The 21,434-nt window shown below is 36.8% G+C and overlaps 1 protein-coding gene across 2 annotated transcripts in view; it reads right to left on the bottom strand.

The window, feature by feature from the left end:
• The window catches only part of LOC106868415 (bifunctional glutamate/proline--tRNA ligase), a 63,182-nt gene that overhangs the window by 29,349 nt on the left and 12,399 nt on the right, over positions 1-21,434 (bottom strand). For both annotated transcript variants that reach the window (XM_052971851.1, XM_052971850.1), the window contains exons 5-17: positions 20,361-20,500; positions 18,704-18,789; positions 17,145-17,271; positions 14,493-14,685; positions 13,327-13,498; positions 10,573-10,697; positions 8,562-8,670; positions 7,737-7,821; positions 5,821-5,880; positions 4,789-4,899; positions 3,043-3,179; positions 1,786-1,840; positions 702-854 (exon numbers count right to left, since the gene is read on the bottom strand). In XM_052971851.1, the coding sequence (XP_052827811.1) occupies positions 702-854; positions 1,786-1,840; positions 3,043-3,179; positions 4,789-4,899; positions 5,821-5,880; positions 7,737-7,821; positions 8,562-8,670; positions 10,573-10,697; positions 13,327-13,498; positions 14,493-14,685; positions 17,145-17,271; positions 18,704-18,789; positions 20,361-20,500 (1,553 nt within the window). The remainder of the gene's footprint in view (positions 1-701; positions 855-1,785; positions 1,841-3,042; positions 3,180-4,788; positions 4,900-5,820; positions 5,881-7,736; positions 7,822-8,561; positions 8,671-10,572; positions 10,698-13,326; positions 13,499-14,492; positions 14,686-17,144; positions 17,272-18,703; positions 18,790-20,360; positions 20,501-21,434) is intronic.

Raw genomic sequence — 21,434 nt, 5'->3', positions numbered from 1 at the left:
GCTGTGACGGGCTTCTTTCAGTTTCTGTCTACCAAATCCACTCACAAGGCTTTGGTTAGCCTGAAACTATAATAGAAGAGGTGCCACATAATGGGACTGAACCCTGAACCATGTGGTTGGGAAGCAAGCTTCTTACCATGCCTGCCAGTAGTTTGCAGTTCTGAAGTTAAAAAAATTGTTTTTTATTCTGAATGAAAATAAATAATCATAGAATCAAGATGGCATGCCTTAAGCAATGTGAATCTTCCACCTATGCCAGTATATTAATATGACTAGCCAATAAGCGATTGGTATGTGGTCTGCTGATCTGCTAGAAATATCAGTCACATTACTCAAATCGCACTCGATTATCTTTAAAAAAGAGAAGGATACATTGGGCAATGTAGTTTCAGATAAACCATGTCTGAAAAAACTAGAAAATCCTGATTATGATCACATCCCTGTTTCACCAGACACAAGGCTAACCCACAACAATAACAACAGTACATAAAATAAATTAATCCAGTGAAATTGCTTTTTTATGAGAGGGACATATAAATATGTGGATGAGATAACTAAAACCAATGAAGGAACTGTATAAAGAAAGATATCAATAATTCTGAGATACTACAAGAAATATATGAAATATTTTACTGAGTGAATAGCAAGTTTGATTACAAAAATGTAGTTTTAATAACTGAAACCAAAATTAAATTAGTTACCTTAGAATTGTAGTTTACATATTGTTTAAAATCTTCATCTTTACCCAGCAATGGTTTCGAGATGATATGGTCAAAGGTAACTGCAACTGTAGGCACTAAATGACACTCCTCAGAATCAAGTAACCAGGTGAGTTTTTGTGTTTTTTTATAATCCTGAAATTGTAAAAGAGTAAAAATATTCAAAGGAGAAAAAACATTTTTCTTTAAAGAAACTATTAAAAACAAAATGAATAACTGAAATCTTTTTACAACTAGTACTACAATATCACCACCACCACCACCATCATCATCAATTAACATCTGTTTTCCATGCTGGCATGGATTGGACAGCTTGACAGGAGTTGGTAAGGCTGGGAGCTGCACTAGGCTGCATTGTCTGTTTTGGCATAGTTTCTATGGCTGGATGCCCTTCCTTATGTCAACCACTTTACTGTATGTACTGGGTGCTTTTTATGTGGCATTTGCACCAGAGATTTTTACTGGCTTATATTTTTCAATTCAGTAAGAGTTCTTCAAAGAGTTAAGGACCGTTTTGAAAGAAAAACAAAGATAGTACATGATTCATCTATTTTAAGCATTCCTTCATTTGTTTGTTTTAGGAATTCACGAAGATCAAATTACTTTTTTTTTACATTCTTTATTATTTCATTTTTAATGACAATGCTTCTTTGAACCTTTTATCATTCATATTACTCCATCAAATGCATTGCTTATTCATTCACAATGTTTTGAATTACTCACATAATCTCATAGCTTTGAGATTTCGTAATGTGATTGTTTATTTTTAGAATGACATTGTAGGGTAGGTGTGAGAGACTGGATTTGGCCAGTTTGAATATAAAATAGGTTAAATATTGGGGCTGGATATGATCAGTTTAAATGCTAAGGGGTTAAAGAATAATCTAAAAGAGAAGCCAGGGCATATTATATATGCACTGACTTATAGTTTTCTTTCACTTTCCAGAAATAGTAGTGTGCATTATATAAAAACAATACAATTAGTAATACAAAAAAATAATCTACAAAATGTAAATAAACTACAAAATAGAACAATGTAAATAACATAAAAAATCAATTAACTCACAGTGTTTTCTAAATCCAAGCTGGCAACAATATTAGATACAGCACCGGCAGCATTCCTAATAAAACAATTGTTGAAATTTAGTTTTGTGAAGGCATCAAGTATATGCTGCTGCCGTGTCTGCCATCGTCATCGTCATCATCTAACGCCTGTTTTTCATGCTGGCAAGGGTTGGATGATTTGACAAGAGCTGCACCAGGCTTCAGTCATCTGTTTTGGCATGGTCTCTACAGCTGGATGCCCATCCTAATGCCAATCACTTTACAGAGTATGCTGGGCGCTTTTTATGTGGCACTGGCACATGTGCTTATTATGTGGAACTGACAAGCATGTTTTCCACATGAAACCGGCACATGTGCTTTTTACACGGCACTACCACAGGTGCTTTGTACATGGCATTGGCATATGTGCCTTTTACATGGCACCAGCAGGGTTGCTGAGTAATTTGCAAGACAAAATGTCTGTCAACATTTAAACGAAATTGAGATACAATGTTATGCATATTTCTGTGAACATTTCCATTTAATAGAATTATAATGCTAAGTGTATTTCTGTGAATATTTAAAACGAAATAGAGCTATAATGTTGAGTGTAATTCTGTCAATACATATAGAGACCAGGGCTGTAGGTGGTGGTGTAAGACTAAGAGACTGATGAAATCTACTCCACAAAAACAAGAATGGTCCCTATGAGAGGCTCCTACACATTTTCTGACAACCAAATTTTATTCACAAGGCTTTGATAGAAGACACTTGCCAAAAGTGCTGTGAAGTGAAATTGAAACTAAAAGCACATAACTGCAAAAAGAATTTCTTAACTACACAGAATATTGGAAATGAATGATAGTGCTTGTATGACAGTGACACTCATTTACAACTTTCATTTATTGTCAACATAAGGAGATACAAACATACACACTCACATGCATACATATGTATACAATAGGCTTCTTTTTTGTTTCCATTTGCCAAATCCACTCACAAGGCATTGGATGGGCTGAGGCTACAGTAGAAGACTTTCCAAGGTGTGACATAGCAGGACTGAATATAAAACCATGTAGTTGGGAAGCAGCCAACCTAACAGCCATGCAGGCACCTAATTGAAAGAAAGACATTAGGAATTTGACTCTTTAAGGGGGAAGGGCAGATCTCTTATGCTTTTTTACCTTAGAAAACAGAAAAATTTGAAAAACAAAATTCCAATGCAAAAAATTGTGGAGTTTTCAATTAGAAAATGTGATAATTAGCATTATAAACTTACCTTTTAATTGATTCAATTTTTAGATTTCCCCAGTTGATGAATGTTGCAATTTCTCCTTCTTTCAAGGACTCAGCATCTTCTTTTTCAATAATAATATTAGGTCCATAACATACAAGCTTTGTTCCAACAGAATCATTCTAAAACATAGAAAAGTAACAAATTCATATAAAATCCCCGTGAATACCATTGTCACTGCTAGCACCATATTCTATAATCGATGTAATTTATCATGATGATGATGATCATTTAATATCCGCTTTCCATGGGTTGGATGGTTTGACATGGAGCTGGCCACCTGCGATGTCCAGACTCCAATTGTCTGTTGTGACATGGTTTCTATGGATGGATGCCCTTCCTAATGCCAACTATTTAACAGAGTGTACTGGGTGCATTTTATGTGCCACTGTCACAGGTGCATTTATACAGCACTGGCACCAGCACACGAAAGGACAAGACTTGTGTGTAGAAGACAGCACTATTTCTTAGCTTGACACAGCTTATCAAGTACAGCTAATTGCCACATCTCCCAGTTCCTTGTCATTTCTTCAGTGAGGTCCAAAGTCCAATTATAAATGCTTAGCAATATTTCGTCCATCTTTACATTCTGAGTTCAAATTTCATTGAAATTAACTTTCATTCTTTTGGGGTTGATAAAATAAGTACCACTTAAGCAGTGGGGTCAATGCAGTTGATCAAGCCCCTTCCCTGAAATTGCTGGCCTTGTGCCAAAATTTGAAACCAAAATAATTTACTCAATAAGCTTGATTTAGGGGAATCTGCATATAAAAGTTATGAAACCCATAGCAACTGGATTGGTCAGTTTTAATACACTAAATAGATAGAAATGCTTGACTGCCTAATAACCATAGATTATGTTTATTATTGCACAAACTTACAATGGAATGAAACATCACCTTCATAATTTAACCTGCATTTTTCCATGCTTACATGGATTAGAGGGAATTTTCTGAGGCAAATTTTCTATGGCTGGATGCCCTTCTTGTTGCCAACTGTCACCTACTTCTGAGTAAGGTAATATTTTGCCCTGTGGCCAGATATGTTTTCCATGGAAAATTGGAAATGAATAACCTCACTTGTACCTGGCTTTAGGTAAAAGAAAATACAGGAGGATCAGTTAATTATGATTTTATTCAATATATTTCCCTCTCAGATTCACACACTCACTGCAGTAGTCCTTCAGTTTTTCTAAGCCCTGTTAAAGAACTTGGAAGGTTGGGCCTCCAGCCAGGCCTTTTGTGATATACCCTTAAAACCAGGAATTTTCCAACAGCCCCTTGTATATGTATACATCATTATCATTACTTAATATCCATTCTCCATGGGTTTGACTGGAGCTGATAAGGCTGGGGGCTGCACCAGACTCTATTGTCTGCTTTGGTATGGTTTCTATAGCTGAATGCCCTTCCTAATCTCAACCACTTTACAAAGTGTACTGGGTGCTTTCTATGTGGCATCAGCACCAGTGCTTCTAATGTGGAAACATATATATCTATCATCTTTTAACATCTGTTTTCCATGCAGGTATGGGCTATATGTTTGTATATATGATGGGTTTCTTTCAGTTTCTATTATACATATATCTGAAAGAAGGAATGAACTGCTGTAGGGCTACCATATATTATGGCAATGAGGGTTGCAGTTAACAAAAAAAAAAACAAAAAAAAACTATCTATCATCAGTTAAAGGATGATTTTAATGAAAAAAATATTAAAAAAATTATCAAACCTTGGGATGCTTTGCTACTTCTTTTGATGAAGGGATTGCATCTTTAACAGTAACAGAAACAGCTCTGTCTTTAGTCAGAGCAGTATATCTTGGGACAATTGGATCAATAACCTGGAATGAATTATAATATACTGAGTATTACCAATACAGAAATACATTAAAACTTTGGTTTTGTCAAGTATATGTGATTAAGCTCCTCCAATCAACTAACTTTGATATAGAAATACAACATAATTATATTTTTATAACCCGTTAGACAAGAGATACCAAGCTTTAGTTAGGTTTAGCACCATTCTTTACAGTCCTTGAAACATTGAACCAATGATGAATGTTTTTCAAAGTTGCTCAACCTTCTAGGACACTGGTTCATAAATAAGGTTAAATGATCAAAAGGCGATCTTACGGTACGAGTCCAAAATATCGGCCTTTTCCGTAAAAAGTGTCTTCAGTGATCTTTACCAAAGATCAACCTTTTCCATTATAAGTGTTGGAGAGAAACAGGGAAACGTCATAAAAGCGAAAGAGATACAGAGAGCGCGATTTCTTTTCAAGGGGTTAGGGTTTGGGTTTCGGTTAGGGAATTCCGTCCCTAACCCTAAACATTAACCCCCTAACACCGTAGTGAAGATCGTGCAGGTGTTACGGAAAAGGTCGATCTTTGGTAAAGATCGCTGAAGACACTTTTTATGGAAAAGGCCGATATTTTGGACTCGTACCGTAAGATCGCCGATCAAAGATGTGCAATTAGACAGACTTAACTGTGGTTATCATTGGAAAGACACTAAGCAACACACTCAATCACACAAAAAAAAACAAAAACAATTAACTGGTTCATACTTTGCCAGTTTGGAGAAAAAAATGCAAGTGAATGGATGGTTGAAAGCTAAAATAAATGATGCATTAGAATAATTCAGTCTCAGAAGTTAACATTTATAAAAGAAATTAAATATTCAATCATAAATTGCTACTAAAATACTTTCCATTGCTCAAAGAAGTAGAATAACAAGAACTATTTTTGGAATGAAAAATTACCTTTTTGTTGATTGCCCATATTTTATCCCATTCCATCATGACTATTGATTTTGAAGAACCCTAGAAATAAGTGGAAAATAAATACAAATAAACAGAAATAAATGAATAATCATTTTGGTTGTTTAGGTTTTCCAACAATTTCTCAATTCTTTTTTTATTCTAATCAACAAAACAAAAAAAATCTATGACTGGTAATAAGTTTTCTGTCGAGGATCAGAAAGGAAATATAATCAATTAAAAAAAGATATCTTATATATAGGTTGATTGAAAAGTAACTCCCTACAGTACCTCACTATGCTGCAAGATGAGATCTGGCCAGCTATCAGTGCTTGAGAGAATATTGATATTGAAGATTTGATTTTCATGCAAGATGGTGCCCCTCCACATTTTGCTCTTGTTGTTTGTGAATGGCTGAAGGCCCACTTTGCTGGGAGATGGATGGGTCGTTGTGGTCCACATGAGTGGCCAGCCAAAAATCCCAATTTAACACCCTGTGATTTCTTTCTTCGGGGGTGGTTAAAGGAACAAGTCTACTATGCCAAACCAAAGACTTTGGAAGAACTTGAAGGGCGAATACGAGAAGTTATGTCTTCCATCCCACAAGAGTTCCTGGTGAAATCAGTTGATGCAATTCTTAGGTGACTCAAGAAGCTGGTGGTGACATTTGGAGCCCATATCGAATTTTTAATAAAACCTCATATCAAAAGCTTTCCTCTCATATTTATTCTTCTGTAAAAATTACAATTAATAAATAATTTATAAGTATTTTAAAATAGGGAGTTACTTTTCAATCATCCTGTATATATAAGAGTTTGTCATTGTTTGAATTTTTTTGTTCTGTAAACTAGCTGAGTCAGAAATATTATAAAGAAAAGAAAAGCCCAAAAGTAATACAATTTCTCAGCTTATTAAAACTGCATCTTCTGATGGATTCTTTTATTTGTTTCAGTCATTTGACTATGGCCATGCTGGAGCACTGCCTTTAGTCGAGCAAATCGACATTCTTTATTTTTCACAATGATTAAATGTGAATTAACAAAGTAATGCCTTTATTTTAATATCAAGGATCAAGTTTTTTTTTTTTTTACAGTAGTATTTCTCTCCTCCCACCATCTCTCTCTTTTTGTTTATGTATTTCTGTATCTGTTATCTTCTATCTTTTACTTGTTTCAGTCATTAGACTGTGGTCATGCTGGGGCACCACCTAGAAGGATTTTAGTCAAACTAATTGATCCCAGGACTTATTTTGTTGGTCACTTTTGCATAACTGCCAAGTCATGGGGATGTAAACACAACACCGGTTGTCAAGAGGTGGTGGGGGAGATACAAAGACACACACGATAGGCTTATCTCAGTCTTTCTTCATCAAATCCACTCACAAGAATTTGGTCATCCTGAAGCTATAGTAGAAGACACTTGCCAAAGGTGCCATGCAGTGGGACTGAACTAGGAACAATGTGGTTAGGAAGCAAGCTTCTTACCACACATCTTAAAATCTAACATTCATCACCATATCATCATCATCATTTAACGTGTTGTCCATGCTGGCATGGGTTAGATGATTTGACCAGGGTTGGTAAGTTGGAAGGCTGCATAAGATTCTGGTCTAATTCGGTATGGTTTTCTACAGCTGAATGCCCTTCCTAATGTCAACCACTCTGAGAGTGTAATGGGTGCCATTTGCATGACACCAATATCTGCCACAACATAATGCCAAAGGTCTCCGTCATTGCCTCTATGAGGCCCAACACTTGAAAGGAACTCAGCCACTTTGCCTCCCTGAAGCACTCAAAGGAACTCAGCCACTTTTTGCAACAAAATGTTTAACAAATAAATACAGCAACCATGACATTATTTATACAAGACTTACTACAAATAAAATTTTACAATTTCTATTTAATCTAAGCACAACTTACTTGAGCGATTATAAACTGTTTTAAGCCTTCAATAGTCATTCCTCTTCTTAATATACCACGAACAGTAGGGAAACGAGGATCATCCCTAGAAAAAAAAGATTTATAGTGTAGAAGTTTCTCAGACTTTATAAGGAATCAAACTTAAGATATTACTTTTACTAAAGTAGTTTGTGTCAGAGTAATAGGTCAAGTAGAATGAAAGTATTACAAGTGAATGATTCATCATCATTTTAGTATCTACTTTTCGATGCTTGCATGGATCAGACAGAGTTTATTGAGGCAGATTTTATATGGTCGAATGCCTTTCCTATTGTCAACCCTAACCTATTTTCAAGCATGGCAATATTTCCCCATGGTCAGACATGTTTTTGTAGAGTATTGGAAATAAATGACACTGTTTACATGAAAGACATTCATTTACAACTATTGCATGATGTTAAGTCAAGGAGACAAAAACACACACATATATGTGGATATGTGGGTGAGTAAGTATACAAGCTTCTTTCAGTTTCTCTCAATTAAATCCACTCATAAAACTTTGGTTGGCATGAAGCAACAGTAGAAAACACTTGCCCAAGGTGCCTTGCAGTGAAACTGAATCTGAAACTAGATTGTTGGGAAGCAAACTTCTTAATTACACAGCCCCACCTATGCCAATCTGTAAGAAACAGCAGTCAAATCACAGACTACTGATTTAAAAAAAGAAAAAAAAAAGGAACAATATATTGGATACTATAGCCTGACAACAGGATGAGGAAGGGCAAGATATAAATACTAAACTGATGATAAAGGTGAGGCAAAGACAGGGAAACAAACAATACTTACCAACCGTCAACATGTTTTTCGTTCACAAACCAAGTGAGTTTTCGCTTGGACAAAACAGTGTTTTGTAGATTCAATCGGCTGTACTCATAGAGATAAGGTTCACGTAAACCTAGAAGAAAAACATTTCAACTTTTTATCTCAAGCTAAAAAGAATTTTTGCAACATTTATAATTATAGTGTGTTATTTTGGGGTAAAAAGCTCTTCAATGGAAAAAGTCAAAGGCTGCCCATGGGACTTATCTTTTACTTTATTAGACTGTGTCCATGTTGAGGCACTACATTGAAGAATATTTAGTTGAATAAATCAACTCCGAACTACCAAGTTATGGGGATGTAAACACACCAACACTGGTTGTCAAGCAGACACAAAGATATATACGATAGGTTTCTTTTAGTTTCTGCCTCCCATATCCACTCACAAGGCTTTGGTCTGCCTGAAGCTACAGTAGAAGATACTTGCCCAAGGTACCATACAGTGGGACTGAACCTGGAATCATGTAGTTGGGAAGTAGGCTTCTTACCACAGAGCCATGCCTATGCCTGAGTAAAACTTTCAAAGATTTTCCATTTTGAATTTATCAAAGAATCAAAGGTCTGACTCAGGACTAAACTGAATGAAAAGAAGTTTTCCAACAGGGAACATCTAAAAATGCTTTATCATAGATTGATTAATTCCGTATTTTGAGACTGATTCAATACTTTAAGTTCTTCACTTTTGATGTAACTATATTTTGGAGAAAATATGGAAAATGCTCTCTCTCTCTCTTTAATATGCACCTTGTAAATACATCCTCACCAACTCTCTTTCTTTTCCAGATGCAGAAACCATGCATTCACCTCTTCAACAAGACACTTGTTCCTATCCAGTTATCGCACTTTCACCTCCTCCAGTGTTATGCTCCACTCAGTTGAGGAGTCTTGTCTTGCAAGTACTTAGTGACATCATTTGTGCCAATGCCACATAAAAAAGCATCACACAGTATACTCTGTTAATGTGGCTGGTGTTAAGAAGTGTATCCAGCCATAGAAACCATGCAAAGGCAGACACTGGAGCTTGATGCAGTCTTCTGGCCCTTGTTAAACTGTTCAACCCATGCCAGCATGGAAAAAAGGACATTAAATGATGATGATGATGATGATGGTTAATCATGTTCTTAATGAATAAATTAAGAAAAAAATTGCAAAACATAGGATCAGAAAGAAGAACAGGGTAGATAATATCATTTGAAGTGTAAATCTACAGATTTATAACTTTTGTGAAAAGTATTGTGTTGTTTTTTTTCAGAAAATATTATTTCTACAATGCTTAATGTTAGAAAAAGTAACTAACACATTGGCTCCAATAACTAATACACAAAAAGAAAAAACTGAAAATTTAAAGCCATCAAACCCCTAATCATCATCATCATCATCATCATCATCCTTTAATGTTCATTTTCAATGCTGGCATGGGTTGGATGGTTTGATCAGAGCTGGCAAGTGAGAGAGCTGCACCAGTTTGATATGGCTGGGTGCCCTTGCTAATGCTTAAACACTTTACAGTATGTGCTGGATACTTTTAACGTGGCACCAGCACAGGACTCTTGCAGGCCAATCCTGTTCATTAGGGGATGAGGCCTTAACACTTCTGCTGAGGAGGACGGATCTTCTTGAGTACAGCAAGGCATCAGGTATATCAGTCATTTGTCATCTCATCCAAAAGGTTCAGCATTCAGAGATCATCCTAAGAATACATTAACCCTGATGTACACTCAATTAATGGGAAATCTTACCAAGTTTATTTAACTTATTGGTTAAACAGTCAGTCTTTTGTTTTGTTTTTCAGGTGTATAAAAATCAAGATAACCACGTGACAGCCCCACTTCATTAAAGATGTAGCAAACTACGAAAGATGTTACTGAAAAGGTTGTCAATGGCAATGAAAGGACTTTAATGAAAAATAAAAACAAATAAACAACTGACTGTTTAACACCAAATTAAACAATTGATTGATTAGTTAGTTGTATCTTACCAAGCTTTTTCAGAATCCAGAAATACTGCTCATCTCTGTCGTGATATTCAGTTGTACGAAGAGCATGGGTCACACCCTCTATACTGTCCACAATAGGACAAGCAAAGTCATAAGTTGGGTACACTCTGAAAATATAATGGATAAATGATTGAAACAAGAAATTTATCTTTAGATATACTAAACAGAATCAGCAATGCAATGAATAAAGAAGAAGTACATCAAATAAAAATACTGATAGAAATATACTTAATAAGCACAAGGTGAGGTACATGACCTGTAAGTTAAACAGTGGCACTCATGATCACGGTTTCAATTACTTGACCAGGCAGTGTGTTGTGGGTCTTGAGTAAAACACTTCACTTTTATGTTGCTGCAGTTCACTCAGTTATGAACGAGTAACCCTGTAACAGACTGGCATCCTGTTGAAGGGAAATGTGGTGATCTCAGCGACTTATACACCATGAAAACTAGGTAAGTGATTCCGAGTCCTAGGGCTTCAAACAGTAATGTTCAATGAGCACATTAGTCCAAGTAGGAAGGCCAATGACTCTGCTTATATTTTGCTGTTAGGGAGATAAAGGTACATAGCTCAGTGGTTAGAGCATCAGGCTTATAATCAGAAAGTTATGAGTTCGATTCCTGGACCAAGCTATGTGTTGTGTTCTTGAGCAAGACACTTTACTTTTCATATTATTCCAGTTCACTCAGTTGTAGAAATGAGTTGTGAGGTCACTGCTACCAAGCAGTATTGGCCTTTGCCTTTCCCTTGGATAACATTGGTGACATGGAGAGGAGAGGCTAGTGTGCATGGGTGACTGCTGGTCTTCCATAAACAACCTTGTCCAGACTTGTGCCTCAGAAGGTATCTTTCTAGGTGCAATCCCATGGTCATTTATGACTGAAGAAGGTCTTTTAGGGAGATTAATGTGAAATTCTTACAGGTTTGCAGTAGGACAGAAGATATGAAGAGAAAGGAAGTTGCAGAGAAATTCAGTTATGAGCACGAAAACATTAACTGGTTGGTATGGAAGCCTTTGAGTTGTGACACAATGAAAGAGATGAGAGGGAATGGGGAGAAACATGTATAACAATTGAGTTTAAGAGGAAATAACAGAATTTCCACACAGCTAAGTGCAGGTATTGGCTGAAAAAAGTTTGCTTCCCAACCATGTGATTTCAGGTTCAGTCTCACTGTATGACTTCTTGGGCAAGTGGATTTAGTAGACAAGAACTGAAAGGAGATTGTTGTGTGTATGTGCTTAAGTGTGCATGAATGCACCTGTGCGTGTACAACTGTCTAAACATTACATGATAGTTGTAAATGAGCATCACTGTCATACAAGCGAGGTTGTTTGATTCCAGTCTTTTGTAAAAAAAAAAAAAAAAAAAAAAAAATCTGGCCATAGGGAAATATCATTATGTTTGAAAAAAAGAGTGAAAGTTGATGACAGGAAGGGCATCTGACCATAGAAAAATCTACCTCAACAAATTCTGTCTGCCCCAGGTAAGCATGGAAAAGTGGACATTAGAACAATGATAAAATAATAATCATTTCTACTAAAGGCATAAAGGCCTGAAATTTTGAGGAGGGGTACGCAGATTTCATCAACCCCAGTGTTTCACTGGCACTTAATTTACCGATCCCAAAAAGATGAAAAGCAAAGACGACCTAGGTGAAATTTGAACTCAGAATGTGAAGATGGATGAAAAGCTGCTAAGCATTTTGCCTGGTGTGGAAACAATTCTGCCAGCTTGCTGCTTTATGGTGAAATAATAATCATCATCATTTAATGTCCATTTCCATCTGGTATGGGTTGTGTGGTTTGACAGAAGCTGATAAGGCCAGAAGCTGCCTCAGGCTCCACTGTCTACTTTGGCATGGTTTCTACAGTTAGGTGTCCTTCCAAATGCCAACCACTTTAGAGTGGACTGGGTGTTTACACATGGTGCTTTTTATGTGGCATCAACACCAGTGCTTTTTATGTGACACCAGCACCTATGCTTTTTATGTGGCACCAGCTCCAATGCTTCCTATATGGCACCAGCACTGGTGCTTTTTACGTGACACCAGCACCAGTCCTTTTTACATGGGACCAGCACTGGTGCTTTTTATATGGCACCAGCACCAACAGGGTCACCAAGTAACTTGCAAGACAAAAACACCCTCAGCTAGTAGGAGGGTGTAGTAGTGAGGGTGGTGGTGGCTTTGTACCAGCTGATGAGAAATTAGAGATATAGAGGGACAAGGGTAAGCATCTTACTATACAGTAGATTAGGTATGTGGCTATTAAGGGTAACAGTCGATAAGCAAGGTGTTAATGATAGAGGACAATATAGAGGAGAGATGACATAGAAAGGGGGTGATTGGTGGGAACAGGGAAGAGGAAATGGGAAGTGGTTTAGGGTGGTGAAAGAGATAACTGAGAAAGCAGGGGGATGTAATATGCACCTATTCTGTTCTCAAGTGATAGAGAAGTGATGGGTGTTAGGGGATGAAAGGTGAGGGGAAATGGTTGATGAAGGAGAGCTCCAAATAAGTATTGGCAGACATTTCACTAGTGAGTTTGTAAACTGAGCAAGAAATTAGACTATTGGAAAGTGTATTTCTTGATACACTATGCCAGAAAAACTAAATGATTATACTCTGATCATAGTTCTGCCCTGTCAGGACTATCTTGGAGTTAAACAATAAACACTAGAAGTAATGTATGATGTAGACTATAAAGAAAAATATACTTTTAATAATTGTCTTACTTGTATTTGTCACCTGTTCTGATGTGAATCTCTGGTTTACAACGGTAAAGTGTTGGATCACGCATACAACCATTAGCAGAATTCATGTCAATCTTAGCACGAACACAACATTTTGTTCCAAATTCTGTACCTGATTTCATTTCTTCCCACATTTTCAAGTTTTCAGCCATGCCTGGATAATATATAAAAAACAGAAAATTAAGGATTCTCAGTATAATCTCCTGACCTGCTAGAAATAGAAGCCAAAGCCCTTCAAATTACACTCTAGCATTTTACAAAAGACAGACACATTGAATAATGTAGACCACTGTTTAGAAGAAAAATAAACAAAAAGGATAGTTATGGCTGGAATACCTTCAATATAGAGCTGTTCAATCAGGTTTCATACAAAACTAAACAATAAATTTTTGTGTTGATAAAATATATTTGTTCAGTTGACTATGATCAATCAAAGCCCAGCTTGCATTCCAGTAGTAATAAACCACTGGTCTGTCTCCATGTGAGCTTTTCTACAGCTTCAGTATTGCTGCGCCAATAAATCCAAGCACAGTCAGAGCATTGCACAATGAAAGCCCAATTTAGTGTTATCTCATCTATTAAAGTCTAATATTTTGAAATTTGATCTCCACTTCTTACAACAGACATCGTACATGGTTGCTTGACCTGCCAGAAACAACAACCAAATCTCTTTCAAACTATAACCAACCATCTTAACCCTTTAGCATTCAGGTTTCTCAGTCAAATGTAATACTTATTTATTCACATTGTTTTGAATTAATCAGGAATTATTTTGTAGCTTTGAGATTTTGATGAGGTAATTCTTAATTTCTAGAATGAAATTGTAGGGTTGGTGTGAGAGGCCAAATCTGGCCAGTTTGAACATAAAACAGGTAGAATATTTTTGTTGGATATGGCCAGTTAAAATTTCCTGACCACATTAGTTAATGTGCCGGTTTAGGACTAAGCAACAATAGTATTTTAATTGCTATGTTGCAAAGCATCAGAACAAACAGCATAGCAGTACCATGGATTAAGGCATGAAAAGGACAGAAGTCGTAAAGCAAGTGAATTTACTAACACAAACTATAGAAGGTCAGTCAACACACTACAGAGAACTAGATATACTTGGCATTACACACAACATGCAAACTCTTTCAAGAACTTACTTTGGTTTCTTCGTGCTGATTCTTTCTTTTCTTCTCTTTCTTGTTTCATAATGTCAGGATTGGTATCATCAACATAAGCATGACCTTCTTTGATTAGTTTCAAACAAAGATCAAGCAGGGTATCAAAATGGTCTGATGTATAGCTTAGAACATCATACTTAATGCCAAGTAGTTCGACATCTTTGAGAATTACCTGTTTAAAATATTGTATCAATAAACATATAAGAAGATCTTGTTTTCAATATTTAACAAATTATATGTAAAGGCTTTTTTTTTTGCATGGGACCTCAAAAAGTCTGGCTTGTTGTCCAGTAAGACACCCCTTAGCTTTTGTTAAAGTATGTTTCTAGAACCCACTTCAAACCCAGGCTACATCTGATAATTGGAAGTGACTTGGTTGGCGAATCCTCTGCGATGCTTGACAATCAACAGCAAGATGAGCTGCTACAGATCACACTATCCCAAAGTGTGTATGCATGTGACTAGGGACCACATGAACTTGTATCCCCACTGAAACTCTAAACACTTGGTCAGAGCTGGCTCAACTTACCACAGGGGAATGCCACTGCAAGTACAAGTAAGCACATATAAGGGGTTTCAAGCTCTGTTTTAAAAACACTTGAAATTCATTCATCATAGATGGAACTTATGTACCACACCCATTTAACCAAGTGGCCCTTGATCATAAAACTCTTGTTCCAACAATTCAATGCTGACCCCACTAAATGCTGAAGAATCAACCAACCAGTTCCAAGCACAAAGACATTGTATTTTACCATTCACTAAGTTTATTACATAAACATCTGAATATCTTTAATCTTTTATCCTTTACTTGTTTCAGTCATTGGACTGTGACCATGCTGGGGTACCACCATGATGGGTTTAGCTGAACAAATTGATTCTTATATCTACTTTTCAAAGTTTGGTACTTATATTATCAGTCTCTTTTGTCAAACTGCTAATTTATGGAAATGTAAACTGAAGGATTTTCGAGCGAGATCGTTGCCAGTGCCTCTGGACTGGCTCTTGTGCAGGTGGAACATAAAATACACCATTTTGAGCGAGGCCGTTGCCAGTACCACTTGACTGGCCTTCGTGCGGGTGACACGTAAAAGCACCCACTACACTCTCTGAGTGGTTGGCGTTAGGAAGGGCATCCAGCTGTAGAAACTGCCAAATCAGATTGGAGCCTGGTGTAGCCATCTGGTTTCACCAGTCCTCAGTCAAATTGTCCAACCCATGCTAGCATGGAAAGCGGACATTAAACGATGATACCGGTTATGAAACAATGGTGGAGGTGGGGTAAATACAGACACACACACACATACACACATGTATATATACATATGTGATGGGCTTCCACATGGTTTCTGTCTATCAAATTCACTCACAAGGTATTGGCCAACATGAGGGATATAGTAGAAGACACTTGCCCAAAGTACCACAAAATGGGACTGAACCCAAAACCATATGGTTGCAGAGTGAGCTTAACCATACAATTTATTCAGTCTATGAATATTGCACAAGAAGAAATACTTAAATGTTGATATTTAAGTATTCACAAAACTGGAAAAATTATTAAAAAAAAAAAAAAAAAAAAAATTCAAACAAATCAACAAGTGCAAGCATGGCTCTGTGATAAGGAGCTTACTTTCCAATCACATGGTTCTGGGCTCAGCTCCACTATGTGGCATCTTGGGCAAGTGTCTTCCACTATAGCTTCAGATACACAAAGCCTTGTGAAGAGATTTGGTAGATGGAAACTGAAAAAGCCCATCGTCTTTACATACATACATATATATATATATATCATCATCATCGTTTGATATATATATATATATATATATATATACATACATATATACACGCACATATATCATCATCATCATCGTTTAACGTCCACTTTCCATGCTAGCATGGGTTGGACGATTTAACTGAGGACTGGTGAACCAGATGGCTACACCAGGCTCCAATCTGATCTGGCAGAGTTTCTACAGCTGGATGCCCTTCCTAATACCAACCACTCTGAGAGTGTAGTGGGTGCTTTTACATGCCACCGGCACGACGGCCAGTCAGGCAGTACTGGCAATGGCCATGTTCAAAATGGCGTATTTTACGTGCCACCCGCACAGGAGCCAGTCCAGCGGCACTGGCAACGATTTCGCTTGAATGTCTTTACATGTGCCAGGAAGGCAACACTAGGCACAGGTGCCATCACGATTTCGCTTTCGCTTGCCCCAACAGGTCTTCGCAAGCCGAGTTATGTGTCCAATGAAGGAGACGACATTGGCATGGGTGCGAGTCGTTGAATTTAGTTCGATTTCGATGATATATATACATATGCACACATACATATCTATGAGTGCGTCATTGTGTCTGTGTTTGTCCTTTTCAACTACTGGACAACCGGTGTTGGTGTATTTACATCCCTGTAACTTAGCAGTTAAGAGACTAATAAAACAAGTACCAGGTTTAAAGAAAAAAAAAAACAAAAAAAGCAAATAAGGACTGAGGTCGATTCATTGAACTAAAAGTTCTTCAAGGCTGAAATGGCAAATATGATAATTTCATTCTGAAATCTAAAATCAGCAGAATGCAGTTACATGGGAAATTACAATAATGACTATAGAAAAGGGTAATAAATTTTGTTACCTGCTCAAATACATCACTTTCCTTGGCAGGGTTCGTGTCATCAAATCTCAAAATCAAACGTCCTTCAAACAATTTTTGATAATATTGATTTAACAAAGCAGCTTTTGCATGGCCAACGTGAAGATAACTGAAAATATATTAAAAATAATAATAAAGAAAATATTATATACAAAAAATATAATGTTCCGATTTTTTTCTCTTAGGTAAAGGTGTGGTTGTGTAGGAAGACGCTTACTTCCCAACACATTTCTCGGTCCAGTCCCACTCTGTGAAACTTTGGGCAAGAGTCTTCAATTATAGCCTTGGGCTGACCAAAGCCTTGTGAGTGGATTTGGTAGATGGAAACTGAAGGAAGTCCACTGTATATGTGTGTGTATATATATATATATATATTGTTGTATTTGGGGATGGTCATATTGTCAGTTTAGCCAATAAAAGCACAAGCACTATATATTTGGTGTTCACTTGCTTCAGTTTATTTTATATTAATCGTATTTCAGCCAGAGTTCTTTCATCACACTTCTGTGACCTCATCAGTGGTCCTTTGCTTTCTTCTTTGTGTGTCTTTCCTTCTGAAATACGATTACTATAAAATAAAGCTGAAGTAAGTGAACACCAAATATATAGTGCGTGTGTTTTTATTGGCTAAACTGGCAACATAACCATCCCCAAATACAACAATTTCTGTTTCAACACATGAATTCACATCAAGAATCTTGCAAAACGTATATACATACATACATATATAAGGGGCTTCCCGTTTTCCTATGTGTTCGTTCCGTTGTCTGTGGTTTATTGTTCTAACGTCCTGTACCCTAATATGCATGTATATACACATGTAGATGTAAGTATGTACATATATGTGTGTATACATGTATATATATTCTTTGTATTATATATATATATATATATATACACACACATACATACATACTTATATCTATGTGTGTGTATTTGTCACCCACCACTGCCTGACAACTGGTGTTGGTGTGTTTATGTCACTGTAGCTTAGCAGTTCAGCAAAAAGATAGAATAAACACAAGGCTTAAAAGCAAATAAGTACAGGGGTTGATGCATTTGACTAAAAATGCTTCAAGGTGGTGCCACAGTCTAATGCCTGAAACAAGTTAAAGATTAAAGATACAGAAAAAGGCCCCAAAATGCTAAAATGCATCTGACGCTCTTGATTGCCATTGCTGGGACAAATTTTTGTCTTGCTCCTCTGATATTGTGATTTTAACATAGCAAGTTCATAAGCAATGTTATTTCAGGACAAATGCTGGAGTAACTGGCTTATCAAACTGTGTATACATTAAGTATGATACACAGATGGCTATTTTAATCCAACACTGACTCAGTTGTATACACCAGATTTATAATCATATATATTTTTTTTTGTCAATGAAAAACAATATGTAGCAAAAAAATATTCAAGGCTAAAACCCAAAGGTCAAAAGATGTTTGTTCCAACCCATCCTCTCCCAGAAAATCTCCAATTTGATACCAACTGATTTCTGACTAAAATAACATCTATGGAAGACTAACATATGATGCCTTACCCACTTGCTTCTGGAGGGAATCTTACTACTACTTCTCCTTTTTTAGCATTTGGCAATTCAACAAATTTGCCTTCTTCTTTTCGGCCCTGAAACAAAGAACACAAACAAAAAATGTACAAGAATGAAACTTAGAAAATTAAATAGAGATCATATGTGAGAAGTGTTGTTATGATAAACCATTACATATAGAACATATAAGAACAGAAATATTACAAAGTATTCACTATGTGCAACAGAAGCAGTATTACTTTAGAACAGTAAGCTGTATGTCATATTTAATGCAAACACATCATGGAAAGCTTAATTAACTGCAATATTTCTCCTGATATACTATCTTAGGACAAATACCACAGTTAATTAGGTTTTCCAACATGTATTTGCATTAAATATGATACAGTTTGCTACTGTAAAGTATATCATGATATTAGCATTATACTCTCCAGGACCTGACTTCACTTTATTATTCCTACCCTATTTTATATCTATTTTCCCAAACTAGCATGTGAAGGATGGCTTTTGTAGAATCATTTGAATTTTTTGGCTGGATATTCTTTCTACAGCTAACCAAATAAATTGTAATGGAGGTCAGCTAAAATGGAACAAGTTTGGTAGTTTTTCAGTAGTTAGTAGTAGTAGCAACATTTGAACATATGACCACATGGTCAATTATTCCAACACCAGAACCTCACAGCTCAGTTCATTTTTATGCCAACATTTAAACAATGCGTCTCTATCACACATTGTCATCATTAACATTATTGTTTTAATGTTCATTTTTCCATGCTTGCATGGTTCGGATGGAATTTGTTGAGGCAGATTTTCTATGTCTGGATGCCCTTCCTGTTGCCTACCCCAGGCAAGGGGGCAGTAACAAAGACACATGAACACAACAGGCTTCCACACTGTTTCTAACTACCGAATCCATTTACGAGGCTTTCATTGGTGAAGGGCTATAGTATAAGACATTTGCCCAATGTGCAACACAGGGAGACTGAACCCAAAACCATATGGTTGGAAAGCAAACTTCTAATCATGTAGCGATACAGTTTTCCAGCTTACAAGCTCCTGTCAAACCATCCAACATGGAAGATGGATGTTAAATGATGATGATGATGTGTATTAAAGCATGTAATATAGGCCCAACTTCACATATAGAGCTTGGGTTGATTTTTGAGACCTTTTTTTTTAGAAAACAAATGTGTGTCATAAAAGCCATCAAATATGGTACCTACAAGGCCTAAAATTTCTTAATTCTGAGCTTTTTCAATCCCATCATAGAACATAAAACACTGCCTTTTGTTGGTTTATTATTTGGTAAAAACCTGTCCCCTGTTCCCTGCTCACATTCTCTAATCCCTCATCTTCTAGCATAAAGTCAACCCTCACCTTGCCTTGAGTATCACAGCCCCGCAAGCAGCACAGCGACCTCACTAGTGCTGGTGCCATGTAAAAAGTGCCAAGTACAGGCTGTAAAGTGGCTGGTATTAGGAAAAGCATCCAGCTGCAGAAACTGTGTCAAAGCAGACATAATGCAGTCCTTGGACCCAACAGATTCTGTGAAGCCGATCAACCTATGCCTGCATGGAACATGGATATTAAATGATAATGATGAGGATAAATAATAAATTAATGGAAGTGTGAATTGAGCAAAACTTACTTCTTTCAGAGTGTCGAGTTTAAGAGAAGGATTACTGAGAACTGATTGGAAAATTTGTTGTGACGTTAAGAAGTTATAGAAACGCAGAGTATTTTGGGGTACATTTGCTTTCTGGGTCATTTGCTGCCATCTTTTACTGACTGGAAAACAAACAAACAATGAAAAACAATTAGGATATTATTTAATTTCCACGAGAGTAAAAACTAAGTTTGGTTAAGATGCCAGACAACAAATACAAAGAATTGCAATTTCAAATCCTGGTAGCTTTGTATTGTCATATTTAATCCTTGATGGACCCAGAGCAAGCAGACTTCTAGTCAAGGCATTTCAGTGTGATTATCCTAACTTATTTTCAGAAACAGCATCTCTAGGACTACATAATCCAAAGTGCACATCCATTTTATAAGAGATTTTAGGAAGATTTGGCTGCTATTTCCAGCCATTTGAATGATCAAATAGCAGCTCTCTCATTGGCTTGGCTAGTATTGTGTCTAATTGCTTCAGAGGCTTATTTTTACTCCAGCGTGTTTAAAGTAAAGTAAAACTTTCAGTTACGACAATCCAGGCACAGAACTGGATTAGGAACAAACAACATTGATAAAAAGTACACTGACATAGTGCTGAAAGTTTAGTGTTACAGGGTTAAACATTAAAATATTAGAGAAATGTCAATAACCTGCTGTAAATAGTGTACAACTAGCATAGGCATGCATCCTCTATAATGCCTTCCATTTCTGTAACTCAATAATGGTATGGCTAATTGCTGCCTTTTGAGGTAGGGGTCCACCAAGGTTCCGTCCTCAGCCCCCTATTATTTACCATAGTCCTCCAGGCAATCACAGAGGAGTTCAAGACAGGTTGCCCCTGGGAGCTCCTCTATGCTGATGACCTTGCCCTAATTGCGGAGTCACTATCAGAACTAGAGGAGAAGTTTCAGGTGTGGAAGCAAGGTCTAGAATTGAAGGGCCTTAGAGTCAACCTAGCTAAAACCAAAATCCTAATAAGTAGGAAGGTAGATAAAACACAAACCCCTTCAGGTAGATGGCCCTGCTCAGTATGTAGAAAAGGAGTAGG

Source organism: Octopus bimaculoides, chromosome 11, assembly GCF_001194135.2.
Source record: "Octopus bimaculoides isolate UCB-OBI-ISO-001 chromosome 11, ASM119413v2, whole genome shotgun sequence".
In the NCBI taxonomy this organism is placed as follows: domain Eukaryota; kingdom Metazoa; phylum Mollusca; class Cephalopoda; order Octopoda; family Octopodidae; genus Octopus; species Octopus bimaculoides.
The sequence above is the reverse complement of the archived record's forward strand: the minus strand, read 5'-3'. Positions and strand labels throughout refer to the sequence as shown.